The sequence below is a fragment of the Prunus mume genome, linkage group LG8 (assembly GCF_029339155.1).
Source record: "Prunus mume cultivar Tortuosa linkage group LG8, ASM2933915v1, whole genome shotgun sequence".
NCBI lineage: Eukaryota > Viridiplantae > Streptophyta > Magnoliopsida > Rosales > Rosaceae > Prunus > Prunus mume.
In genome coordinates, this window is record NC_142705.1 from 4959126 (window position 1) to 4982595 (window position 23470).

At 38.1% G+C, this 23470-nt stretch overlaps 4 protein-coding genes and 1 pseudogene across 9 annotated transcripts; 4 read left to right on the forward strand and 1 right to left on the reverse strand.

Moving 5' to 3' along the window:
- The first annotated feature begins 850 nt into the window (after window positions 1–850).
- Window positions 851–13330, forward strand: LOC103340577 (MOB kinase activator-like 1A). Of its 2 annotated transcripts, XM_089042539.1 has the most exons (8): window positions 851–1184; window positions 1601–1649; window positions 1806–1914; window positions 2117–2210; window positions 2435–2568; window positions 2678–2841; window positions 2929–3046; window positions 13312–13330. In XM_089042539.1, the coding sequence occupies exons 1-7, from the start codon at window positions 1159–1161 to the stop codon at window positions 3001–3003; spliced, it is 651 nt and encodes a 216-aa protein (XP_088898665.1). In that variant the 5' UTR covers window positions 851–1158; the 3' UTR covers window positions 3004–3046; window positions 13312–13330. The 2 variants fall into 2 exon arrangements, with proteins under 2 accessions (XP_088898665.1, XP_008242224.1); XM_008244002.3 differs by lacking the exon at window positions 13312–13330 and having other exon boundaries at window positions 2929–3365.
- LOC103340652 (O-fucosyltransferase family protein) lies at window positions 3586–7893 on the reverse strand. Its single transcript, XM_008244092.2, has 9 exons — window positions 7087–7893; window positions 6667–6813; window positions 6397–6469; window positions 6179–6249; window positions 5999–6087; window positions 5724–5856; window positions 5165–5397; window positions 4439–4915; window positions 3586–4309 (listed from the first exon to the last, which is right to left on the reverse strand). Exons 1-9 carry the CDS (start codon window positions 7588–7590, stop codon window positions 4108–4110), a joined length of 1929 nt encoding a protein of 642 aa, XP_008242314.2. The 5' UTR covers window positions 7591–7893; the 3' UTR covers window positions 3586–4107.
- Window positions 10106–14995, forward strand: LOC103340578 (F-box/LRR protein). Its single transcript, XM_008244003.2, has 6 exons — window positions 10106–12068; window positions 12873–13306; window positions 13443–13604; window positions 13981–14056; window positions 14350–14505; window positions 14645–14995. Exons 1-6 carry the CDS (start codon window positions 10299–10301, stop codon window positions 14777–14779), a joined length of 2733 nt encoding a protein of 910 aa, XP_008242225.2. The 5' UTR covers window positions 10106–10298; the 3' UTR covers window positions 14780–14995.
- A 655-nt stretch (window positions 14996–15650) lies between these two features.
- LOC103340581 (uncharacterized) lies at window positions 15651–18869 on the forward strand. Of its 4 annotated transcripts, none has more exons than XM_008244008.3 (7): window positions 15657–15841; window positions 16017–16499; window positions 16602–16757; window positions 16873–16989; window positions 17395–17442; window positions 17523–17968; window positions 18050–18869. In XM_008244008.3, the coding sequence occupies exons 1-7, from the start codon at window positions 15781–15783 to the stop codon at window positions 18656–18658; spliced, it is 1920 nt and encodes a 639-aa protein (XP_008242230.2). In that variant the 5' UTR covers window positions 15657–15780; the 3' UTR covers window positions 18659–18869. The 4 variants fall into 4 exon arrangements, with proteins under 4 accessions (XP_088898662.1, XP_088898663.1, XP_008242230.2 ...); XM_008244009.3 differs by having other exon boundaries at window positions 15660–15841; window positions 16873–16983; XM_089042536.1 differs by having other exon boundaries at window positions 15651–15841; window positions 16696–16989.
- Window positions 18870–19098: 229 nt separating this feature from the next.
- Window positions 19099–22854, forward strand: LOC103340580 (uncharacterized; annotated as a pseudogene). The gene is made up of 7 exons (XR_016122603.1): window positions 19099–19494; window positions 19629–20118; window positions 20204–20353; window positions 20469–20567; window positions 21168–21212; window positions 21294–21721; window positions 21803–22854. The product of XR_016122603.1 is annotated as an uncharacterized LOC103340580 (transcript).
- Window positions 22855–23470: the final 616 nt, after the last annotated feature.

Here is a 23470-nt window from a genome sequence, read left to right on the forward strand (position 1 = left end):
ATGGTAAACGTGTCACGTATCACTAATCCATTCTCAAAATTAATGATATTATTCCGCAATTTTTTAAGCAGCTAATTTGATATGTTCACATATAAAATTGAAGTGTCCCATTTCGATAAGACCCCAAGGAGTTGGTGCATGATAGGTCATCGATTTCTAGGCTTCAAGCTGAAGCTATAACTTATTTGTATTTAAAACCAAGTTTGTGCATAAATAATTGATTTATAGGACATGGTCCAGTTCCAACACAACTTGATTGGGCAAATTAAATTCGATATGCATCTTGATATTATGCCAGTACAAATACAGCTAAGATGCATATATATCTTATTATCATTTCTTGGCCCCACCCCTCCCTCACATTTAAAATTCTCTCACGACCTAATCACCTTATTTAGTTGCTGAATCTGGTTCTCTATCTCCATCTCTCTCTATCCTTGATTCACAAACTTCACTTTGCCACTCTACTTTTCTTTTTCTAATGAATCTTATCTTAGTACCAATCACCAAGGATGATCCTCTTTAATTATGCTAAATTCCCAATCATTAGGATTAAAGCGATTATGATTTAGATACCGCCAACTATTTTATACTCAATTTACGCACTTACGACCATTAGTTGTTGATGTATGGTATGTGAGACCTATTTTAGAATCAACTTACATCAACAGTTGACAGGGCGTAACATAAGAAGCTTGCTCGTAACCATTATTAAGTGCCACCTCATTAGGATCATAATTTTTTTCCTCATTTGGCCAGTTGAAGGAGTCTTAATTTGACCATGAACAATGTACATGCATAATATATGTATTTACATACCTATAAAGAAAGAGAGTAATGAGAAAGAAATAAGGAGAATGAGCCAGGTTAGCAGGTTGGCAATCAAATGGAAAAGAAAGGAAGACAAGGCTCTCTCTCTTTCTCTCAGTCTAAGCTGTAAATGACAGACTGGCATGAGCGAGGTCAAGCAGAAAGAGGTGGGGAGAGAGAGACTAACTCTCTCTCTCTCTCTCTCTCTCTCTCTCTCTCTAATATATATAGATAAATGTTCATATATAGTCTGGCTCTGTATATATATTCCTTCTTTCGTCTCGAATTGGGCCTGTATTATCGCCTTGGATTCTGCAGAGAGAGAGGGGTGAGACAGACAGAAACACGATGAGTCTCTTTGGCCTGGGAAGCAGGTTTGTTTTGCTTAGGATCTCAATTTTAAATCCCATATGTTGAAAATTAATTCTTCTTTTTTTCCTTTTCATTCAGTCGATCATAATCTGTTTTCAGGATCATGAATTCGATAGAATTCAACCTTTTTTTTCGTTCTTGGTTGCATCATTAAATCAGAGAGCTTTTCCCACCATAGCTCTGTTATATTTGGCCTTGCTAGAGGTGTCTGCTACATGGGCATCAATCAAAATTGCAAATTAGATATGTGGTTTTGTTTACTTATTATTTACAAATTATGTGGGATCAGACAAAAGGGTTATTTATTCTTGTTGTTTCTTGCCTTTGAGACATATCAAAATTCTTACTTTGTTCTTTGTTTGAATTTGGAAGACGTTAACTCTTTTTTTTCCCCTGAATTCCATCTTTGATTGTGCAGAAACCAAAAGACATTTCGGCCTAAAAAGAGTGCTCCATCAGGAAGCAAGGTTGGTGTTATAACTTATATATATATATATATATATACACCTCAATTCAATTCCTTATGGTTACTTAGTACTGTGATTTGTATCTTTTTACTTTGTCAAAGGTTTATTTTTCTTTTATCTGATGGAAGCAATATATATTATGTTGTTGGAATGCAGGGTGCCCAGCTTCAAAAACACATTGATGCAACTTTGGGCAGTGGGAACCTGAGGGAGGCCGTTCGTCTGCCTCCCGGAGAAGATATAAATGAGTGGCTGGCAGTAAACAGTAAGAACTTTGAATCACTTTCATTCTGAAATTCAAGATCATCATAATTATGATATTTCATTCAGCATATGGCACCACGGTTCATAACTTCTTTTGTTGTGTTTCATATTGTCTCTGCATGTTTATATCTTTCTGCTATTCACTGGGATAATTGTTTTTGCTATATGTTTAACTTGTTTCAATTTCGTATTTTTTTACACAGCTGTTGATTTTTTCAACCAAGTGAACATTCTGTACGGTACTCTCACTGAGTTCTGCACACCGGTCAATTGTCCGACAATGTCTGCAGGACCAAAGTATGGTTCTTGATCATCCAATCAAATCACTCTAGTTGTTGTGACTGTTGAATTTATTCGTTTTGATGATTTATCTTGATTATCAAGCTTCCTCCATTGTCATGCATTTACTTCATACTTGAAAGAGAAAAGTTTTGCACCCTAGAGTGAATTCTTTCACAAACTTGTTAGCTCCGATCATGTGCTTGTGATCTAAGTGCTCAGTTTGGTTGAACATTCCACAGGTACGAGTACAGATGGGCTGATGGAGTTAACATTAAGAAACCAATAGAGGTCTCTGCCCCAAAATATGTTGAGTATTTAATGGACTGGATTGAAAATCAGCTTGATGAGGAATCAATCTTTCCTCAAAGATTGGGTAAGCAGAAAAATTCTTAATGAAGCTTAAGGCATAAAGTGCTTGGTTTTTATTTATAACCATTGCACACTACAAACACCATCAACTAATTTGCTGTTATGTGTTACAGGGGCACCCTTTCCAGCAAACTTCCAAGATGTTGTCAAGACCATTTTTAAGCGATTGTTCCGTGTCTATGCGCATATCTATCACTCTCATTTTCAGAAAATTGTGAGTTTGAAGGAAGAAGCTCATCTCAATACTTGCTTCAAGCATTTTGTTCTCTTCACATGGGTAAGTTTCGTTTTAATTTGGGTTGTGTTGTTCGTTGGTCAATATAGACCGGTTTTATATGAGCCAAGATACACTGTTGTGATGCAGGAATTCCGCTTGATTGATAAAGGGGAGCTTGCACCTATTCAGGACCTTGTTGAGTCCATTCTACAGCCTAAGTAGGACCTTGTTGAGTCCATTCTACAGCCCAAGTGATTGTTGATTTTTTTTTTTTTGGGTACTATAATGGATATGGGTACACATTTTTGCCAGCTTCTGCTTGCCCATGTAATTTTTGTGCAACGAGATGCCTTCTTAAGCACCCTCTTCTGTTTCTTCTGTATCCCTCTCGTCCCTGTGAAGAGTCATTCTTAGTTCTTGTGAATTTGAAGGGAACTGTTTCTGGTCGTAATTTTTAAATTTCAGGCAGTTGTTATCCTTGTCAAATTCTGTTTGTGTAAAGCTGCCAAAATGGCCAGTCATACACCAATTTGGATGATTGGATATAATTGGTAATTTCATTCAAGGTTACTTTTAAAACCAAATAGTACTCTCTCAACCTCCCAGAGCAGCTGAACAAATTAATAATGGGAAATTTATCATTTGAAAAGAAAAAAATAATGAGCTTTTGTACTCCCATTTGATGTTAAAAATGTGAACCACTTCTCTTATTATGGTTTGATCCGGACAAAAGAAAAAACAAATCCTCAAGGTACAGCTAGAAGAAGAGAGGATAGATGATCAGTCATGATAAGGAAAAGAAGCTGGTAAGAAAGTTGATATTCTTCGAATTATATTTTTACTACTGCACATTCCATTCAGTATCATCCCTTGTATTCCTATCGATTTTTCGAACTTCATGATACATTAAACCCCAACACCCCACGCCCCTCCTAAAAACCAATGTTTTGAACAAAAAAAGGAAAATTAATAGCAAAAGAATACACCAGTGTTCTTTAACGGTTGTGGTACAGTGATAAGGAGGTTTCTCTATGTGTTTTGTTGTATCGGTCTTTGCTTTCCAGTAGTGGTAATGTACACCTGACTTCTGTGTTCACCCTCAGACTACGCTGCAACAACTTCTCGTCTCGGTTCCACACTGCTCCAGGGAATTTTTTTCACCCTGGTGAGCACAGCACGTACACTTGCCAACCAACCTACAAATTCTCTTTGAAATTTGAAATTTATGATTACCAATTCGTCCGAAATAATGGCAACACACACCTTGATGTCTTTGCATGCTCCGATCTCACACCATGAAATAATGCAAAACCTGTTAGCTGGCCTCTACTTTTTCCATCTTGAGTCACAAATACAGCCTGGAAAAGGATTTGCATAAAAGCTTTCCTCCAACTTCGGAAACTCTCCTGGCTCCCTCAAATATGGAGCTCCAACTCTGTCTATGTGAAGCTTTTTCACTTTCGAACTAAATTTCTTCCAAGAGATTTTTCCTTCGTCAAACTCATCAACAAGTTTTACAAAATTCATCCTGCATCAACAATGAAATGACAATTATGGTATGCTGTCATGAAAGAAAACTCAAAATAGCTGTAATAAATCAAAAACCACAGGATCAACATGCTAAAAGCAGTTGTGAGAATATAGGTTATAAAATTACCTGTCTGGATTGATGGTCTTCTTAAAGTTCTCAAAGCGCCTATGACCTTGCACAGCTTTTGCCATGTTTCCATCATATGTATAAAGAAAAACATCACTCTGTAAAGCAACAACATAGTCTATGCCAGCCAACATGTTCTGATGATTCTTGTATGGACTCAGCTCTTCTTCTGTCGCGAGAGTGGAATGGGAGAAGATGTGGGGGAAGTCATCCTCAAGATATTGCATACTTCCATTCCCATAAGCTTCACCAGCTACCAAGTAAATCCTGGTGCTGGATGGGAAACCCAGCCCCCTGAGCAGAAGTGAAGTCTCCCTAGGGGTCAATGGGCATCCCCCAAGCAACCTTCTCTCTGTCCCATTAATCTCTTTCTCCTTCCAGTGACTGACTTCATAGCGCATTCTCTGTAGTTCATCATCCTCTTCTGCTGTCAAACTATGACTGCAGCCCGTAAATGCAAGCATATCCTTCTCATACCTATAGTAAATATATAGAGATTACAATCTGTACAAAAGGAGGGAGACAAGTTTAAAATAAATTGCTTCAATCACCCTACATTTCAAAGAAAAGAAACAAAAACCTACTTTTACTAATGCAAATCCATTATATATCGCAGTATAAATATTTATTACAAGGCCTCTTGATCCCTGAAAGATGACTCACGCCACACACCAAAAGAGTAAAATCGTCCATCTAATATTAAAGTACGAAATTATCAAGACTTGCCTCAAATGGAGAGCAAGATAAGGGCCTCCATTCTGCCGCATTCTAGAAACTAAGGTTTTTCCAAGCTCTTCTATCGGAGCTGAATATTTCAATGCCCTGTAATTCACGCGACACCTCAGCCTTTGAATGGAACTTGGGATGCCATTGTTGGAAATCCGAGAATCAGTATGAGTGAAATAGATAACTTTGTGCTGCTTCAACAGTGGGAGGACCTCGGACTTATAATAACTAGCCTGGACAGAAGAATGCAAATCAGCTGACAATACTTAAGTTAACAAATGGTAACAAATGATATGAGATACGTTGTGATAACAGTTAAACATAGCCACTCATATGCATTGAATGGTGCATACTTGTGCATCTAATAACCAAACATTTGGATCTCTTTGTAACACTTCTGTTTCCTGGGCTTCATGTGTGCCTTACAAGCATGTAACCCAGTGTGTGCAGACTGTAGAGAGAACATAACACAGCATCCCTAATGAATGAGCATCCCATGTTCCTCTACCAATATTCAAGAAATAAGCACTATTATAGGATATATGACTTTGTTATCGACCTTAGACCAAGATATTGGTGTTTTGTTGAAAGGCTCAATTCCAGCATAGGCAGGGGGTAATGTCTCAACTATGTGGATATCATCCTTCAGCGTCTCAATGAAGTGTTGCCAATCAAACAGATCTTTAAAACCACTGCAAGTAAATATGAAGTAATTAGTTCAGAGAAAATCACTGGAAAAACTAGAATGCTTGCCATCCGGAGCATAAGGAAACTCAAATAACTTTACGAGACATTTCAGCAGATCAATCCAGTTTCAGAACTACAGAAACAAACCTGTCATCAGCCCAGTAGGAGGTGTGATCTAGTGAAGGTAGGACAAGTGTTGCCTTCATAATCTTAGCAACAGCAACCATATCACAAATCTGCACTCTAAAAATTTCCATGCATCAGACTATAGTTAATACTAATAGAATGCTAGCCAGTAGAAATAATCAAAATACACAATAGACAGACCCCAAATCTCATCTGATTCAAGCCGCCGTTGGCATTTATAAGAAGGTAACCGTTGGTCTTTGCATCTAGCTCTGCCAAAAGATGCAAGTGAGAGATGAGAACATGAAAACCTCAGGTTCACAAATTGCACACACAAGGCAGAGAGAGAGAGAGAAAGAGAGAGAGAGACAGAGAGAGAGAGAGAGCAGTACAGTTGCTTCATTGCATGTGTTACATACTTTTGTGAATTTTTGGCAATTCAATGCACTGACTGAAATTTTCACTGTTGGGTCGGGACCAGATACCTGTGTACTGAACCAGAAGTGAATTTCAGAAATGAAACAACAAATGAACTAATGAAAAAGGCTCTTTTCCTCTGTTTGGTTCTCAAGTTCAGCCATTTTTTAGCATTTTCCATTTCCATACCCCTCAATTATTTTCAGGAAACAAAAAGAGGAAAGAGAGAAACAAATGTGATCAAGAGTCAAGACATAAGATTTAAGACTTACTTCAACGCTGTTCTCTTCACCAACCACACGGTTCACACCAGACGCCATCATTAGAGTTCGTTCAACATCACTTCCTCCATCCCTATGTCCATAATCATGAGAGCTTTGATCCATCCGATTCATAAGAGTGATGGGGTCAGAACCATCCTAAAATTATAAGGCAGAATGCTCAGTATAAATTAAAATAAAATACAACTACGAATGAAATGCAAAAGCAATCAGATAAACAGATAATTACACAAACAATCCAACCCAGTAGAAACACGCATACAATGAACTTTTCCTGCTATCAGCATCAAGCAGAAACTAATAGCAAGTCATTGACTGGCTAACAATCTCACCAAGCAGCAAGCAACACATCCAAACATACACACAAGCATACATGAATATATTCAATTAATACTGTAATATTCAACCAACCTGATTGAACCTAGAACTTTCAATAGCAGATCCAAACCACCCAGTAGCACAAATCTTTAGAATACCAAGAAACAAGCACACCCCACAAAAGGCAAAGAACATCCAATGGCCAAGCTGCTTCTTCTCCCTCAAGCCCAAGTCCACCACCACAGATCCGATAGGCTTCCTCAGAAAGCCCCTCACAGCAACTCTCTGGCTCACATGGTGGGTCTGCTTCCTTTCCAAAACCGAGTCAAACCCATCACCCGGAACCGAGTTCCCACCAATTTCAGATCTGGGCGAGTTCAGCAGGAGGTCAATTTCGTACTCTCCACTACCAAACCCAACATTGCCGCTGCTGTTATTACTGTTACTATTGCTATGAGAGCTGCCATTGTTGGCGCTGGTGTTGGGGTTGCGCTTGAACGAGTGAGCTCGGCGAGTCATTGGGCCCGAAAACCTCGGGCTGTTGACTCGCTGAGAGACGCCATCGCTGGTGTTGTGGAGGTGAAGATGATGACCCATGTCATGAAATGCTTCAAAGTTCCGCCTTTATAATGATCAGTGATATTTAATGCTATCATTGATGGTTGGGTTGGGTTGATATCGCCATAGACGGACCACAAAGAAAGAGAAAACAGAGCAGCAGTTGCAGCCAGCCTCTCTTATCTCTCTCTTTCTCTCTTTCTCTATATCTCTTTATCCGTGATGTGTCTGAAATTCTGAAATGCGGGCTTTGTGCTTTGAATGATTGAAAATGGAAAATGGGTTATGGTGCTTTGTTTATTAGGCAATGGCCATTAACGATGTTGACACTACAATGCGATTAGAATATTGGATATTAGGCATCCATGATCCATTTTTCCCTTTTTCTTTTTTAATGTAAAAATTCCATTTTTTTTCTTTTCTATTTTAGAGGAAAAGTGTTTTACGCGTAGCTAGCATTCTAAGAGTGTAAGAGGAAATTCATTTTTCTTAATAAAGGAACATAATCATGCAAATTTCTTTGAGTGTTGAATTTCCTTACTTTAAAATGATTTAGGGTTTTGGATAAATAATTTTTTAGAACAAATATGAAAATAAATTTTGCCAATGTGATTTAGCCCAATAAAAAAGGCGTTGACTTGCAAATCAAATCTTATGTTCAAATCCTCACAACATCATCACTGTAATTTAGACTATCGCTTGTACTAAAAAAAATATGAAAATAAATTTTAAAAGTTGGATTCTAAGTTAGTATTTGAATTATCCATATTTGATTACATTTTGAAATTTTTTGGAACGTGTAATCTTGGTAAGTTCAATGTAAACCCTCCCAAATTCCCAAAATTATTTAGACAAGATTTGTTGTTAGATCAATATGATAATAAGATACTTTAAAAAATGTCCCATTCATTTCTTTTCCTTTATCAAAATGGCCATTCATTTTGCGTTTATAACTATTGTTTAGAAAGAGATACCATATGTTCTAGTCACAGTGGTCCAAACGGAATGACAAGAAGAGCGTAGACATTTGTGGACGATGACTCTTCTCTATTATTTTTATTTATTGTTTTTATTTGAACATATTTTGTATACTAACTCATGTTCACTAGTGTAACATTCATAAATAATTGAAAGGGACATCTTTGAATTATGTTCCACGCGGAAAAGAACACAATATCTTGTATTGAAGATTGTCTTCAGATCTATAATTTGAACATTTGTCTCATGTTAAGAATGCGTTGTCATTTTCCTATTAGAGTTTTGTGATTTTATTTCTTTCATGTTGCACACTTTACTATTATTCCCATCGTATTGTTTTATTAATTACAAAATCGTAACATTGAAACTAAAAATCGAAATTATGTAAGATTATCATCTTTTTTTTTAAATATAAGCGATATAACTAGCGGGAGGATTTCTTCCGCACACACTATTAAGGTGTCGTAAAGAATCAAATCTCATACCATTAGTCTGTAAATAAAGGTAATTTTCCACTGCGGTATACTTCTTCGATAATGTCATATAATTTTCAAGCAAATTCAATTATGATTATAAACAAATCAACTTATTAGTTTTTTGAATAAAGATGATAAGACAGCATGCAGGCACGAACCATAATAATAGCATGATTGTGAATCCGAGTATCTATTAAATTAATGAAATTGATAAGCGGAGTGGAAGTTGCCCAGTTGGAATGATAGGCCTCGGGCATCCCTAATACTTTTTCAGCCAACCAATGCTGACTTTTTTTCCTTATCATGCCACCGCACGCCCATAACTATTGGGTTGAGGGAGAGGGGTTTCCGAGTCATTTCCTCATTTTTAAATGTTTTAGAAGGAAGTTTCCATTTAAGAAATTTCTACGCGGCGAAGATCAACTGTCGTTTGTGGCTTAGAAAATTCACAGTAGTTAGGTAGGTGACATGACATAAAAATTTGAAAATATCAGCGAAATATCGCTTATAATTTTATTTCATTTGTTAATTTGTTCGATATGTTGATAACACACTGTTAATTCATCGTGATAATTTCAGTGACATCATTCATTTTGATAGAAATAAAAACGACGAGAAAGAATGCTACAACATGATGTGATGTGAGTGCGAGCTACTAACAATTATACATAACACTACTTTCGTGTGAGTCGAATTAGATATCTAACTCACATTAACTTGAATCGAACTTAAAACTTATTCTAATTTAATAAAGATACAAAAGCAAAATAGATGAATTTTTTTATAAAAAAATTTTAGGAATTGAATATAAGAGATGAAAACGTACGAGAGACAATGGTGCGCCTTTGATTTATTTCACAATGCCAACCACACACGTTAATGTAATTACTAAAACTAAATCATGTGCAGACTAAAATCTGAAAATAAACTGAGATATAAAGTTAGGGATTTGTTTGGATTAATTTGTGAATTATGACTATTATTATTATTTTTTGGAAAAAATAAAAGTGAATGATGAAATAAAGAGAGGTGTAACTAAAAAAAAGAAAAAGAAAAAGAAAAGAGTTACCTAGATTTGCCTCGGCGGGAAAATACAACCGGTGTAAATAAACGCGTCTCTCAAAACTCACTCCCAATCCCAAACAAGCCCACAAAACCTAAGCGAAGTGTCATCACTCGCTTCGCTTCGCTCTTCCCAGTTTCTCCGATTCTCTGCCCACTTTCCATATCTGTAACCGTCATTTCGCGCCATTTCTATATATCTCTCTGTCGCTCTCTTTCCTTATCCGATCAATGACGGTTCTTAGGTCCCGCGAGATCATCACTTCCACCAAAACGACGCCGCACAACCCCAAGTCAAGGCTCAAATTAGAGCCCTCCAAGCCAGCCAAGACCCGCGAGTCCCCCAACACTATCCAATCTCCACCTCCGCCCCCACCCACCGCTTCGACTTCGACCCCTTCCTCCCAACCCCAAAACCCTAACCCTAATCCTCATTCGAATTCCAAACAGTGCTCTGTCGAGTTCGGCTCCGATTCGACCTCTGTCTCGGGAGTAGCGCGGCGGCGGAGTGTCCGTCTCGCTTCAAAGTGTCCAGACTCCGATCAGAGTAAGAATCTCGCCCCGGAAAAAAGTCGCAAGAGGAGTACCGCGAGGCGTGAGAAGGGCACGTGCTCAATGGCCGAGAAGGAAGTGAAAGAAAAACTTAGGGAAGAAGTTGATGATCATGTTTCGAATGGAGAGGTGGGTTTTGATCTGTTTGGAAAGAGGGTTACGATTGTGGGAGTTGAGAGAGGGACTGAGGTGATGAAGAAAGGTTTTGGAGAGAAGGGGAAGGTAGAAGTTGATCAGGGCGAGAGGGATTTCAGTGGATTAGGGCTGAGTTTAGACTTGGGAAGTTTTGGGGCCAATTGTATTAAAGAAGAGGTGAAGAAAAAAAGGAAGTTGGAGATCGATATTAATTTTCCGGCTTTAGAATGGGAAGGGGAAGATGGAAGAAGTAAAGGGTTTTTGAGTTTGCGGTCAGGGAAGAAAGTCTCGAAGAGAGGACTGGGTGGTGGGCATAATGGAGCATTGGTGATTGATTTAGATGCTGATGAGAATGGTAAAGGAAAGTTGGGGGAGAGTGGTTTTGCATTCAATGGTGTTGCTGTGGTGGAATTGGATTCGGACTCGGATGAGGAGAGGTGTAGTGAGAATGTAGTTCAGAGTAGTAGTCCAAGAGGGAAGAGGAAGTTGAGTGATGCAATTGAAGGTGTTGCTGAAGATCTCAAGGATGAAGTGATGGCCAGTGAGAATGGTATAGATAATGGCAGAAGGAGATACAGCATTGAAGAAAAAGGGAAGGGGAAATTGATTGGAGAAGTGGTGTTAGTGAATGGTAATGATGAAGCGGAATTGGGTGTGAAACCAGAAGTTTTGAGCTCAGTGGAGAACGTGGCTGCCAGCCCTATTCGTAAAAGGGAGAATGCAGCATTGCCTGTCGAGAGGCAGGTAAACAACAGTAATACAAGAGAGAATGCAGCAAGTGGGAACCAGTACATGGAACGGTTTCGGGATATAGCCAGGCGAAATGCTTCTCGATTTGCTCATTTTGCTTCTGAAGAGGAAGAGGAGAATCAGTTGCCTCCTCAGGTTGAAGTGGCACAGGATATCGAAGATTGGCCGGGTCCCTTTTCTACGGCCATGAAAATTATTAAAGATCGAGCAGCAAAAAATGCCCAACTGCCCTCTAAAGACCAGACCAAACCACCATTCGTTGAATGGGTTCCTAAAAGTTTTCAGGATCGTCCCCTCTCAAAGAATTTGATCCCCTCACTGCAAGATCTGTGTTTGTCCTTTCTTGCTAAGAATGCTGATGCAATTGTTTCACTTGAGCATGTGGCAGATGCTTTGAGACACCGGCTTTGTCAGATGCTCTGTGATTCTCGAAAAATGAACAGTCATTTCTTTGAGCTTCTTGTTCAAGGATTGCCAACAGAGGTTCGCTTAAGGGATTGCTCATGGATGACAGAGGAGCAGTTTACAAAATCCTTTCAGCAGTGGGATACCAGCAATTTAACAGTACGTTCTCTTATTTTGGTTGAGCTATAGTTTTGTATATACAATATTCATTTGTATATGGTGTGTGTGATATACACTGAACCTGATATACTCATTGTCTGCTGCATTGGATTATAGGTTGTGATTCAAGGGACAATCTTGCTATTTATGGTATTATGATATCATTTAACTGAAACTAAGCTTTTACCCTAAAAATTTAGAGTCTGCTTCTTTATAGTATTGATGCTTCTATTAATAGGGAGTGGAAAGAGACCAATCTAGGTTGTCATGATAACATCCAAATGCGGAGAAAGGATAAACTGAGTGAACAGAGTTTAGTTATATATATATATATATATATATATATATTTTGGTGCTGATTTTATTGCCACGAAGATGTAAAGCAATTATTGGTGCTGAAAGTCTACTTCTTATGGTATTGATGCTTCTGTTAAATGGGAGCAGAGGGAGGGCAAAGAATGACTGGTAACGCCAGCCTGGTGGTAGTAGTAGAAGGAAGAGAGATTCAGGCAGCTAGGCATCAGTTTTGAGTTTGAGATTCTTATTTTGTCATATTCACAGATAAATCTAGAGAAAGTTGAGCTCGTGAGAATTCTAATCACTTAAAGATTTCAATGTTAACCTGATAAACATAGCTTAGCAGCCTGCGTTTATGTTTTAAACAAGGAATAATTTCTCATTGGAAGCCATATCTGTTGCTTTATCAGTAACATGGAAGTTCTTCATTGAGTGTAAACTTGCAGTTTCTTGTCTAGTAATTTGAACAATTTTTATAAGCTGGATATTTATTCTTTGGTGAATCAGGTGCTACAACTTGACCAGTGTGGGCGCTGTGTGGCAGATTATATATTGCGTTCTACCTTGGCTCGGTCATCAAATTGCTTGCCTGCACTAACCACTTTATCCCTAAGTGGTGCATGCCGTCTTTCAGATGTTGGGCTTAGTGCACTTGTTTCTTCTGCGCCTGCACTAAGATCTCTAAATCTCAGCCAGTGCTCCCTTCTCACTTCCTCAAGTATCGGCACTTTGGCTGACTCATTAGGATCAGTTCTGAGGGAACTATATCTAAATGATTGCCAAGGAATTGATGCTCTGCTTATTCTTCCAGCATTAAAGAAGCTTGAACATTTGGAGGTTTTGTGGCTAGGAGGCCTTGAAAGTGTTTGCGATGATTTTATTAAGGAATTTGTTACTGCTCGTGGTCAGAGTTTGAAGGAGCTTGTTTTGACTGATTGTGGGTAAGTTTTTATTTTTATTTTTTTGACACATCCATATGTGCAACTTTTGGAATAAATATGTGTTTGCCATCTTTTAAGAGTTCCATTGATTTATTGTTGTTTTCTACTGAAGCTGGTTGGTTTTAATTTGGTGCAGAAAATTAACAGATTCTTCTGTGAAAGTCATAGCTGAAACCTGTACGGGGTTATGTGCACTTGATCTTGTTAACTTGTACAAATTGACAGATTTGACCTTAGGATATCTTGCAAATGGTTGCCGAGAAATTCAAACATTAAAGCTTTGTAGAAATGCATTCAGGTGCTTACCTTATCAAATATGTTAAGTTAGTATTCAGTTTCCTCAAAGCAAATATGATGCATTATTAATTTTATTTATGATGCAGTTTGTTTTTGCTACATTAGTGCAATGTTATTACAGACTTTCTGCTTAGACAGTGCATATTACTAATAAGAATTTAGTATGAGACTCAATGGAGTTTTTGTTAGTTGCACTGACCTTTGATGAGTTTTCTGGGTTAGATTGTTGACTGTCATTGAGTCGTTAATAGACATATATATATATATATATTCTTATATTTCTGATGTGATTTTAGGTTAATTTTGATGCTCACTGCACACAGTTGGCATTCCTTTGAGTGATAAACTTACAGAACTATCTTTTTCCCTTGTGACAGTGATGAAGCTATTGCTGCTTTTCTGGAAACTTCTGGAGAGTGTTTAACAGAACTTTCACTCAATAATATCAAGAAGGCAAATCTTTGCTCTCTCTCTCTCTCTCTCACACACACACACACACCCCTCTTATAAGAACAGGAATACACACATGTTCGCATGTGAATTAGTATGTGCACTCACACTGTCGAACATCTTTTTGTATGCAAAATTGCCAGAACCTAAGGCGGGGATTGATTTTGAGAATCTGTTTGCCACTTGATTGGGCTGTAGCCCTTAGGTTGAATGGGCATGTGGGAGCCTGGTCTATGTAGCCATAAGTAGTTGTTCCCACATTATGAATATGGACCGAGTTTGTTTATTATTTCCAGGTTGGGTACAACACAGCCATATCACTTGCCAAACGTTCAAGGAAGTTGCATACTCTGGATCTATCTTGGTGCCGGAATTTGACAGATGAGGCCCTGGGTTTAATTGCAGACAGCTGCCTATCATTGAGGATACTGAAACTTTTTGGATGCACTCAGGTACATATGTTCAGTGTTTGTTGTGTCTTGGAACTCTGTAGCAGGTTTAATGAAATTTAATAGAACGTATTTAAGATAGTTCTTTCCAAATCAGTTTATTAAGAATATATTTAAAAATGTCAAATGGTGCTCGTTGCAGTTAACAAATACTTTTCTGGATGGCCACTCAAATCCAGAGGTGAAAATCATTGGCTTGAAAGTTTCTCCAATATTAGAACATGTCAAGGTGTCCGATCCTCACGAAGGTCCATTGCGCTATTCATCCGTCTATTGAGTTTAATCCGAGTTTGGGTCATTGCCGCAATAGGCATCCTGGGAAACTATATTGAGTTCAATCAGCTATGGTGATGCTCGACATATTTGTCATCTAGAAACAACCTTTTTGCCCTCTGGCTTATTTTGCCAATCCATTTACTTTTGTAAAGTGAATGCAGAATTTGCTCTGCATGTACTATCAAACATGAAGAGTAAAGTGGAAAGATCGATATTCTGGGTGGCGTGTCATCTCAGTCAAGTGGGAATTCTTTCTTCCTCGCACTTTCGGTGGATGGATGAATTATTTTCTTTTCTTTTCTATTTTTGTAAATTGGGAATGACGTGTGATATAATATATTAATAAATAAAATATGTATTATAATGTATAAAATTAATGAATAAAATATGTGTTATAATATAAATGGACGAAAGGCAAAGCCAAATGATCGTTAAAGCTCCTCAAGATTTGTATGAAATTGTTGATGCAAGCAAGGGCTAAGGAGAGGCGGTGAATGAGTCTGATTTGTCTCCACATTAGAAAGGGCCGACTAGAAGATGCAGACTTGCAATTCTTCGTAAAATTTTAAGCAATTTGATATTGTTCTAGATTATTAAGAACAATAGACCAACAATTTCACTTAAAAACTACACAAAAAGCTATGAAGAAAAATGGCTTTAAGGAATTTGCAGAGTTCAGAGAAAAAAATTCATACAAGTACTGAAGAAATTTAATGACATCTGATTTCTATCGAAACCTCAAGGATGAAGAGCGCTAACCCAAACGGCCTACAGCGTGACGACGCGTGTCAATATTGGGTAAGGTGTCAGAAAACTATTAGTCCGTAGGACCACGTCAGCTATACTACAACAGTAATGAAAAAGCGTCAGTAGAAGAAGAAGAAGTAAAGCATCTGATTTCCTTCCTCAATATTTATTCAGTTCAGAGTTCAGACGAGTCATAAATATATATATGTGATTTTTGCTGATTATTGGAGCAGAAAAGACATACACTCATAATCAATGGCACTAATCACAACTGGTGGAAGCCCATCATCTTCTGCAACTGATGATATTGAACAATGTAAGTAGCTCATAACCCATGTTTAGGTTTTGCTTTTTATTTTGATTTTGATTGATTTTTCTTTTTATCAAATGTTAATCAAATCATACTTGATAGATATTATTGTTTTCTGGGTTTATAGCGTTTTAAGTGAACTCTATAAACGGTTAATGCAAATTTTTATTTATTGTGGAAGTGAACTTGAATAACTACCAAGAACTGTACCGTGCTGCACTCAAAGGCAATTGGAAAGAGGCTAAGGGTTTTTTGGACAGAAATCCTGATGCCGTCAAAGCTAGGATCTCAAGTTTAAAAATGACTGCACTTCATGTTGCTGCTTGTGAAGGGCACTCTGAATTTGTGGAGAATATAGTGGCACTTATGCCTGCAGGTGAACTGGCACAACTGGATGACCTTGGCTATACTGCCCTCCACTATGCTGCCATAGGTGGAAGCCTGAGGTCTGCTAAGGCATTGTTGGCTGCGAATTCCACTTTAACGCAAGTTGTTGATAGCGAAGGAAGAACACCTCTCCTCCTGGCTGCCAGTTTGGGTTCTGAGAGTAAAGAGTTGGTGTGGTACTTGTTGTTGGTAACTACAGATGAGAAACCTGGTCAACCCTTCACTGGTCCAAGGGCTGCTTACCTTATCAATGTGTTTATTGCCTCAGGTCTACATGGTAAAGGCCTCTCTTGTGCACACAGTGTGGATCACATTGGTCTTTTGTCGCTTACCCCGTTATTATTATTTCACTGATTTGCTTTAAATGTTTCTGCAACAGAAATTTCACTGTATCTACTTGAGAAACACCCTCACTTGGCAACTGCTATTGATCATCAAGATAATAATTGTACTCCTTTATTTATTTTGGCAAGGAACCAGTCAAACTTCCTTAGTGGCAGCAGGCTTGGCTTTTGGGAAACCCGCATTTACCAATGTTATAACTTCTCTCTCATTTTTTGAATTTTACATTTCCCTGTACTCTTTCTGTCCCGTTATGTTTTTCCTACTATTTTTAAAAAGTTGCCTATCATTTTCCATTTTGGTTGCAGTTCTACCTGTTGAAGTGAACTATAGACCACCGCGTTCAGTGAGGGCCTATGTCGGGGGAAATGAAAGTGCCCAAGACGAACTGAGAATGCCAACATCAGCACAGAATAAAGGTCAGGGTATGCAAATTCTGTATCAATATGGCTCAAGTATTGTCAGCTCTTCATCGTATGTGAAGATTATGAGCTGAATTTTTGGATTCCTTATTCTTATTTTGGAATTTTTATTGGCCGAATTTAAGGTCTATGTTATGAGCTCTGTAGCGTTAATGGTTCTTGCTGCTGCTTGCAATAAGATCATTTTTGTGAACTACTTTCTAGGCTGTAGTTGTACTGTCTATTGAATAAAAAGCATCAAACCTTGTCTATTTTTAAAACTGAATGCTAAAGAAAATTGATTTTCCAAATCACCTTCATAGTTTTTTTTATCGATTAGAGGTGAAACTGGCTGTGTTTCTCCAAAAGGAATAGTCAGCTATCAATTTGCAGTAATTGACACTTGAATGATTTGGTTCTCTGTTGCAGTTCTTCATGGGTTAAGAAGACTGCTTTGTGGAGCTATTAAACCAATAGGTCTGGATTGGAACCTTACCTACCATATTTAATACTGCTAGAAGTTCTCCACTCACATCTCTTACATTTTTAACTTGCAGCATCAGCTCGTTTCAGGCAACTCCAAGATGCAAAACTTAGACATCATTGTGCAGTTGAACTAGTACAACAAATTTGCAAACAAATTTCAAAGAAGAATGTTTCTGAGCGTTTGGACTATCTTTTGAAATTAGAAATCCTCAACACGGCCACCGTTAATGGGACAACTGAAATTTTAAGGATACTGCTAAATTTTTTTCCTGATTTAATATGGGTTCGCTTCAGCAACCACAGATTTTTAGTACTCACTTATGCTATTGAACATCGTCATGAAAATCTTTTCCGTATGGTGTGTGATAAGACTGCACGAAATAAATTAATGGCTTCTGCAGTACTTGAACCGAGGGAGACCATCTTGCATCTGGCAGCAAAGTTGCCTCCTCTTTCCCAACTATCATCTATATCTGGTGCAGCTCTACAAATGCAGAGAGAGTTGCAGTGGTTCAAGGTGTTTGTCCAGAAAGTTTGTCAGTTAGTATTACAAACACACATATTTGACATTGTTAATTTTTTTATTTTGTATGTTTAGGTGGTGGAGAACCTAGTTCACCCTTATTATAAGGAGTATCCAAACACAAATCTCGAAACTGCAAGGGAATTATTCACCAAGGAACATAAACAATTAGCTGAGAGTGGAGAGAAATGGCTAAAGGATACTTCAAATTCTTGCATGCTCGTTGCAACTCTCGTTGCCACAGTTGTGTTTGCTGCTGCTTTTACAGCACCTGGAGGTAACAACGACGATGGAGATCCAAATTTCTTAGATAAGAAGACAATCATGTTCATGGTGTTTGCTGTTTCAGATGCAATATCTCTATTTGCTTCTTTAACTTCCCTCTTGATGTTTTTATCAATCCTAACTGCACGTTATGCCGAAGAAGATTTCCTCGAGTCATTACCAAAGAAGTTGATAATAGGTTTAGCTTCTCTCTTCATTGCTATAGCCACCATGATGGTAGCCTTTGGTGCAACTTTTACAATTGTGCTCAGCAAGAAATTCAATTGGGTTTATATCCCGATCACCTTGCTGGCCTCTTTCCCGGTGACTCTTTTCGCGTTGCTGCAGCTTCCCTTGTTTATCCAAATGGTCCGATCAACATTTGGACGGAGCATCTTTAGACCTCAAAACATTTGGTAATTCGACGAACCTATGGAAAGAAGGTGTTTGCAATTGTGTTTCATTTTGGCTCTTTTTTATATATGCTGAATACTGATCAGTGATGAAGGCAGAATCTGCATTAGATTGTCTGGAGTTTTTGGAATATAGATAAACACCTATAGCATGCACCTATGCTGTAAATAAACTACAGGACCTTCGTAATATAAATTTGGCATCTATCTATTAAGCATACCTTTTGAGTCACTGTGCGGACATATTTGAGTTAGAAGTTTATGTCATCTATAAACATACCTTTCGAAATGTGAATGCAGTGGGTTGTTTTCTTCTACCTGTAGGTACACTTCTTTCTTCCTTGCACTTTCAGGGGAACTTCCAAAATAAAATAAATAAATAAATAAATAATAAATGAAAGTGACAGGAGACTCTCATCTTTTATAAGGAGAAAGAGTGTATTTTTGGGTCTGAAAGGAGAGAGAGCGTCGTCTGTCAAAAAGCAAAAAGACAACATGTTGACCTTACCAGTCGCCCATTTTCTTTGCGGGAAGAAGACACGAAGAAGGGCATCCTCCTTTTTTTTTTATAATTGCATCCTCCTTTCTTCAAATAGCACAAGATCAAGAATTGTGTTCTTGATTTTTGCTAATTATTTTACCAAACAGACACATATACTTAATCATCAATGGCCCTCCCAACCGGTGAAATCACACTGGATATGGAGCCAAGTGTTGGCTCCTTGCAACCAACCATCATTACTCACACTAAAGCACGCACCAATCATTATACAACAAGTGGCGGAAGCCCATCTTCTTCAACAGAGCCTATCCCAATACAGCATAGCAATCCTGGTCAGAAATGTAAGCAGCTGATTACCCATGTTTTAATTTTTCTTGTATCACATGATAGATAATTCATATGCTTCATAGATGACTTTATTTTTTGGGGGGTTTCAATTTTAAGTGAACTATATAAATGATTGATGCAAATATAGTGGAAGTGAACTTGGATGACTACCTACCACTTTACCGTGCCGCATCCAGAGGCAATTGGGAAGAGGCTAGAAAGTTTCTGGACACACATCCTAATTGTGAGAGAGCTAGGATCTCAAATTCATCAATGACTGCATTGCATGTTGCTGCTTGTGAAGGGCACTCAGAGTTTGTGGAGAAAGCTAGTGAAACGTGTGCCTGCAGATGTGCTTGACATGCTTGATGGCATAGGCTACACAGCCCTCCACTATGCTGCTATAGGTGGAAGCCTGAGGTCTGCTAAGGCATTGTTGGGGAAAAACCCCAAGTTGACACAATGTTTAGATAGCGCGGGAAGAACTCCGCTGCTCCTAGCCGCCACTTTTGCTTCTGAGAATAAGGAGCTGGTGTGGTACTTGTTGTTGGTAACTAAACATGAGAAACCTGGTCTTCCCTCAACTGGTCCTTTGGCTGCTAACCTTGTCAATGTGCTTATTGCTTCAGGTTTCCCTGGTATTTAGCCTCTCGTGCACAAAATGTGGATAACTTTAATTTCTATTATTATTTAACTGATTTGCTTTAAAATTTCGTGCAACAGAAATTTCACTGTATCTAGTTAAGGAATATCCTAACTTGGCCACTGAAACTGATCAAGAAGATTGTACTCCTTTAGATGTTTTGGCAAGGAACAAGTCAAACTTCCTTAGTGGCAGCAGGCTTGGATCTTGGGAGAGCTGCATTTACCCATGTTACACCTCCTCTCTCATTTTTAGAATTTTACATGTTCCCTCTCTCTTCTATGCCTTTTTGTTTTTCCTACTGGTTTCTGAAATCTTGTGTATCACTTTCCATTTTGGTTTCAGTTCTCCCTGTTGAAGTTGACTGTGGGCCACCACACTCAGTGAGAGCCTCTGTGGCTCCCCATGAAAGCGTCCAAAGTGATCCTTCAGAACAGTATAGAGGTCAGGGTTTGGAATTGTTGCCAAGTATTTTCAGGTTTTTATCATATTTGGAAAAGAATTAGTTTCTATTGGAGGCCCATCTCTATAGCCGTGAATAACATGCAAGTTTCTGTCTTCTGTTAGTTGGGTTTTGTTTTAGTCAACCTGTTAGTTGGGTTTAAGAAGAGCAAAACAGGGTTGCAGTGAAAGTTATAATCAGGTGATTTTGAAGTAAAAGGTCAGATTAATTTTATATATGGTGCTTCCAAAAATAATTCATATTTTATATTATTTTTGGAATCACGTCTAGATTATGAAACTCTGCAATGCAAAGGCTTGTGCTTGCTATAAGATAGTTTTGTGAGCTACTTTCTACATGTGTTCCAACAGTTACATCACAAAGTAGTTTTTCTCATAGCTAAAGATTTGAATAGGAAAAAGAAGCCAAAGGAGTGTACCATGCAGCTAAATGTTGTTGTACCAAAATGATGTTCTACTTGTACTGTCTATTTAATTAAAAATATCAAACCACCTGTACAGTTAGTTTTGATCAATTAGAGGCGAAACTGGCTATATTGCAACAATTGACACTTTCTTGAATGATTTCGTTCTCTGTTGCAGTTCATTGGTTAAGACAAATGCTTTTTGGAGCTATTGAACGAATAGGTCTGGATTCGAATCTTACCCTTCCGTATTTGATATTGCTCGATGCTTTCCACTCATGTCTCTTACATTTTTAACGTGCAGCACCAGTCGTTTTCATGCGACTCCATGATGCAAAGCTCAGACATCATTGTGCAGTTGAACTACTGAGACAAATTTGCTTACAACTTTCACAGGAGCAAATTAAGTCAGATATCCTCAAGATAGCTGCCATTAACGGGATAGTTGAATTTATAATGACACTAGTAGAATTTTTTCCTGATCTAATGTGGTTTATCCTCAGCACAGACCGATATTTATTGCTCCCTGTTGCTATTGAATTTCGGCATGAAAATCTTTTCCGTATTGTCTGTGGTAAGACTGCACGAAGTAAATTAATTGCTTCTACACTACTTGAATCTGAATCCGGGGAAACCATCTTGCATCTGGCAGCAAAGTTGGCTCCTCTTCCCCAACTCTCATCTGTATCTTGTACAGCTCTACAAATGCAGAGAGAGTTGCAGTGGTTCAAGGTATTTATCTACAAAACTTATCAATTGTTAGTACACGTACACATATTTGACATTATTAATTCTCTTATTTTGGGTATTTAGGTGGTGGAGAAACTAGTTCACCCTTATTATAAGGACAATCTGAACGAAAAAGGTGAAACTGCAAGGGAATTATTCACCAGGAACACAAAGAATTAGCTGAGCGTGGAGAAAAATGGCTGAAGGATACTTCAAATTCTTGCATGCTCGTTGCAACTCTCATTGCCACGGTTGTTTTTGCTGCTGCTTTTACAGTACCTGGAGGTAACGACAACGATGGAGCTCCAAATTTGTTATGGAAGAACTCAAGCACATTCATGGTGTTTGTTGTTTCAGATGCAATAGCTCTATTTGCTTCTTTAACTTCCCTGTTGATGTTTTTATCAGTACTAACTGCACGTTATGCGGAAGAAGATTTCCTTCAGTCATTACCAAAGAGAATGATAATAGGCTTGGCTTCTCTCTTTTTGGCTATAGCCTCCATGATGGTAGCCTTTGGTGCAACTATTGAGCTTGTTCTCAATAACAGATTCAATTGGGTTTCTATCACAATCACATCGCTGGCCACTTGCCTGGTGACTCTCTTTGCCATGCTGCAGCTTCCCTTGTTTATCCAAATGTTCCGGTCAACATTTGGACAAAGCATCTTTCGCCCTGAAAACATTGGTAATTCGATGGATCTATGCAAAAAAGATGCTTGAGCTTGTGTTTGGCTGTGTTTGTTACAATCGGATCAGTGATGAAAGGCGGATTCTGCATTAAGTTGTGCACCAACATTCTAAATGAAACTATCAGACCCAAAAAAAAAGTGGTGATTTCCCCACCCCAATTTTATCCACTTATACTCCATTTTATAACTAAAAAAGAGTGTAAGTGGATAAAATTGGAGGGGGGAAATCATTATCCCAAAAAAAAAAAAAAAACGTTGTAAATAAAACTAGAGGATACGTATTTGTGGCACATGTTATTTGTGCTTTAGTCTGGCATTCTGTTACATGCACAACATATTTGACTTATGAAATTCTTTTCATCTAGAAACATTACCTTTTAACCTGCTAATGTATGCAGCCAATGCATCTCCTTACTGTAAAGTGAATGTAGTGTTTTTTCCTGCATCTATATATTCAAACATGAAACTTCACTACTGAAAATATCGATATTCTGAAAAGGGAGAGCTCATAAGTTCACAACAGGCAATAATCACTTTATTTGTTTTTCCCTTTAAATTTTAATTATCAAATGATGTGGTAGATGACAAGAGTTAGTTTGAAGAAAAAATGATGCACACCACATCAAATTTGAGTGTTGGTTGTATTGTTGAATTGAAAGCGAGAGCCACTGATTGCATGGTTCCTCTGTTTGGCCATCTTATGTTTTTGTGGGACATACCCTGTTGATTTGCTTCCCTCATTCACCTACTCAACACATACAAACAATAATGGCAAAAGATAAAGAGAGAATAATTTTACTTTGCGTACGTTTTTGAGAAGAAAGCAGTTCATCCCAAATTTTTAGAACAGCTGGTTTGCCATGTTTGTTGATTGCAAGGAGAGATTATTTAGTTGCCTATTTTTTTAGCAATTTAGTAGAAAGCGACGCTGCATGTTATGTTGCTATTAAATAAGGTAAGTGGCAGTTCTTATTGAAGCTTAAGAAGCTTGTGGAACTTATGTCTGCAGAAGCACTAGCAGCAAGAAACCCTGCTTTGCCACAAACAACGGCCTTGCATTT

Excerpts from the sequence above, each read along its gene's own strand:
- LOC103340652 (XM_008244092.2), bottom strand. The coding sequence starts at position 7,590 with ATGGGTCATCATCTTCACCTCCACAACACCAGCGATGGCGTCTCTCAG. Across the intron at positions 6,470-6,666 it reads GTGAAGAGAACAGCGTTGAA|TACACAGGTATCTGGTCCCG; the intron begins GTAAGTCTTAAA and ends CTTCTGGTTCAG. Across the intron at positions 6,250-6,396 it reads ATTGCCAAAAATTCACAAAA|AGCTAGATGCAAAGACCAAC; the intron begins GTATGTAACACA and ends ATCTTTTGGCAG.
- LOC103340577 (XM_089042539.1), top strand. The coding sequence starts at position 1,159 with ATGAGTCTCTTTGGCCTGGGAAGCAG. Across the intron at positions 1,650-1,805 it reads GTGCTCCATCAGGAAGCAAG|GGTGCCCAGCTTCAAAAACA; the intron begins GTTGGTGTTATA and ends GTTGGAATGCAG. Across the intron at positions 2,569-2,677 it reads AATCTTTCCTCAAAGATTGG|GGGCACCCTTTCCAGCAAAC; the intron begins GTAAGCAGAAAA and ends TATGTGTTACAG.
- LOC103340578 (XM_008244003.2), top strand. The coding sequence starts at position 10,299 with ATGACGGTTCTTAGGTCCCGCGAGATCATCACTTCCACCAAAACGACG. Across the intron at positions 13,605-13,980 it reads CTTTGTAGAAATGCATTCAG|TGATGAAGCTATTGCTGCTT; the intron begins GTGCTTACCTTA and ends CCCTTGTGACAG. Across the intron at positions 14,506-14,644 it reads AACTTTTTGGATGCACTCAG|TTAACAAATACTTTTCTGGA; the intron begins GTACATATGTTC and ends TGCTCGTTGCAG.
- LOC103340581 (XM_089042536.1), top strand. The coding sequence starts at position 15,781 with ATGGCACTAATCACAACTGGTGGAAGCCCATCATCTTCTGCAACTGAT. Across the intron at positions 15,842-16,016 it reads AACTGATGATATTGAACAAT|TGAACTTGAATAACTACCAA; the intron begins GTAAGTAGCTCA and ends TTATTGTGGAAG. Across the intron at positions 16,990-17,394 it reads AGCACAGAATAAAGGTCAGG|TTCTTCATGGGTTAAGAAGA; the intron begins GTATGCAAATTC and ends TCTCTGTTGCAG.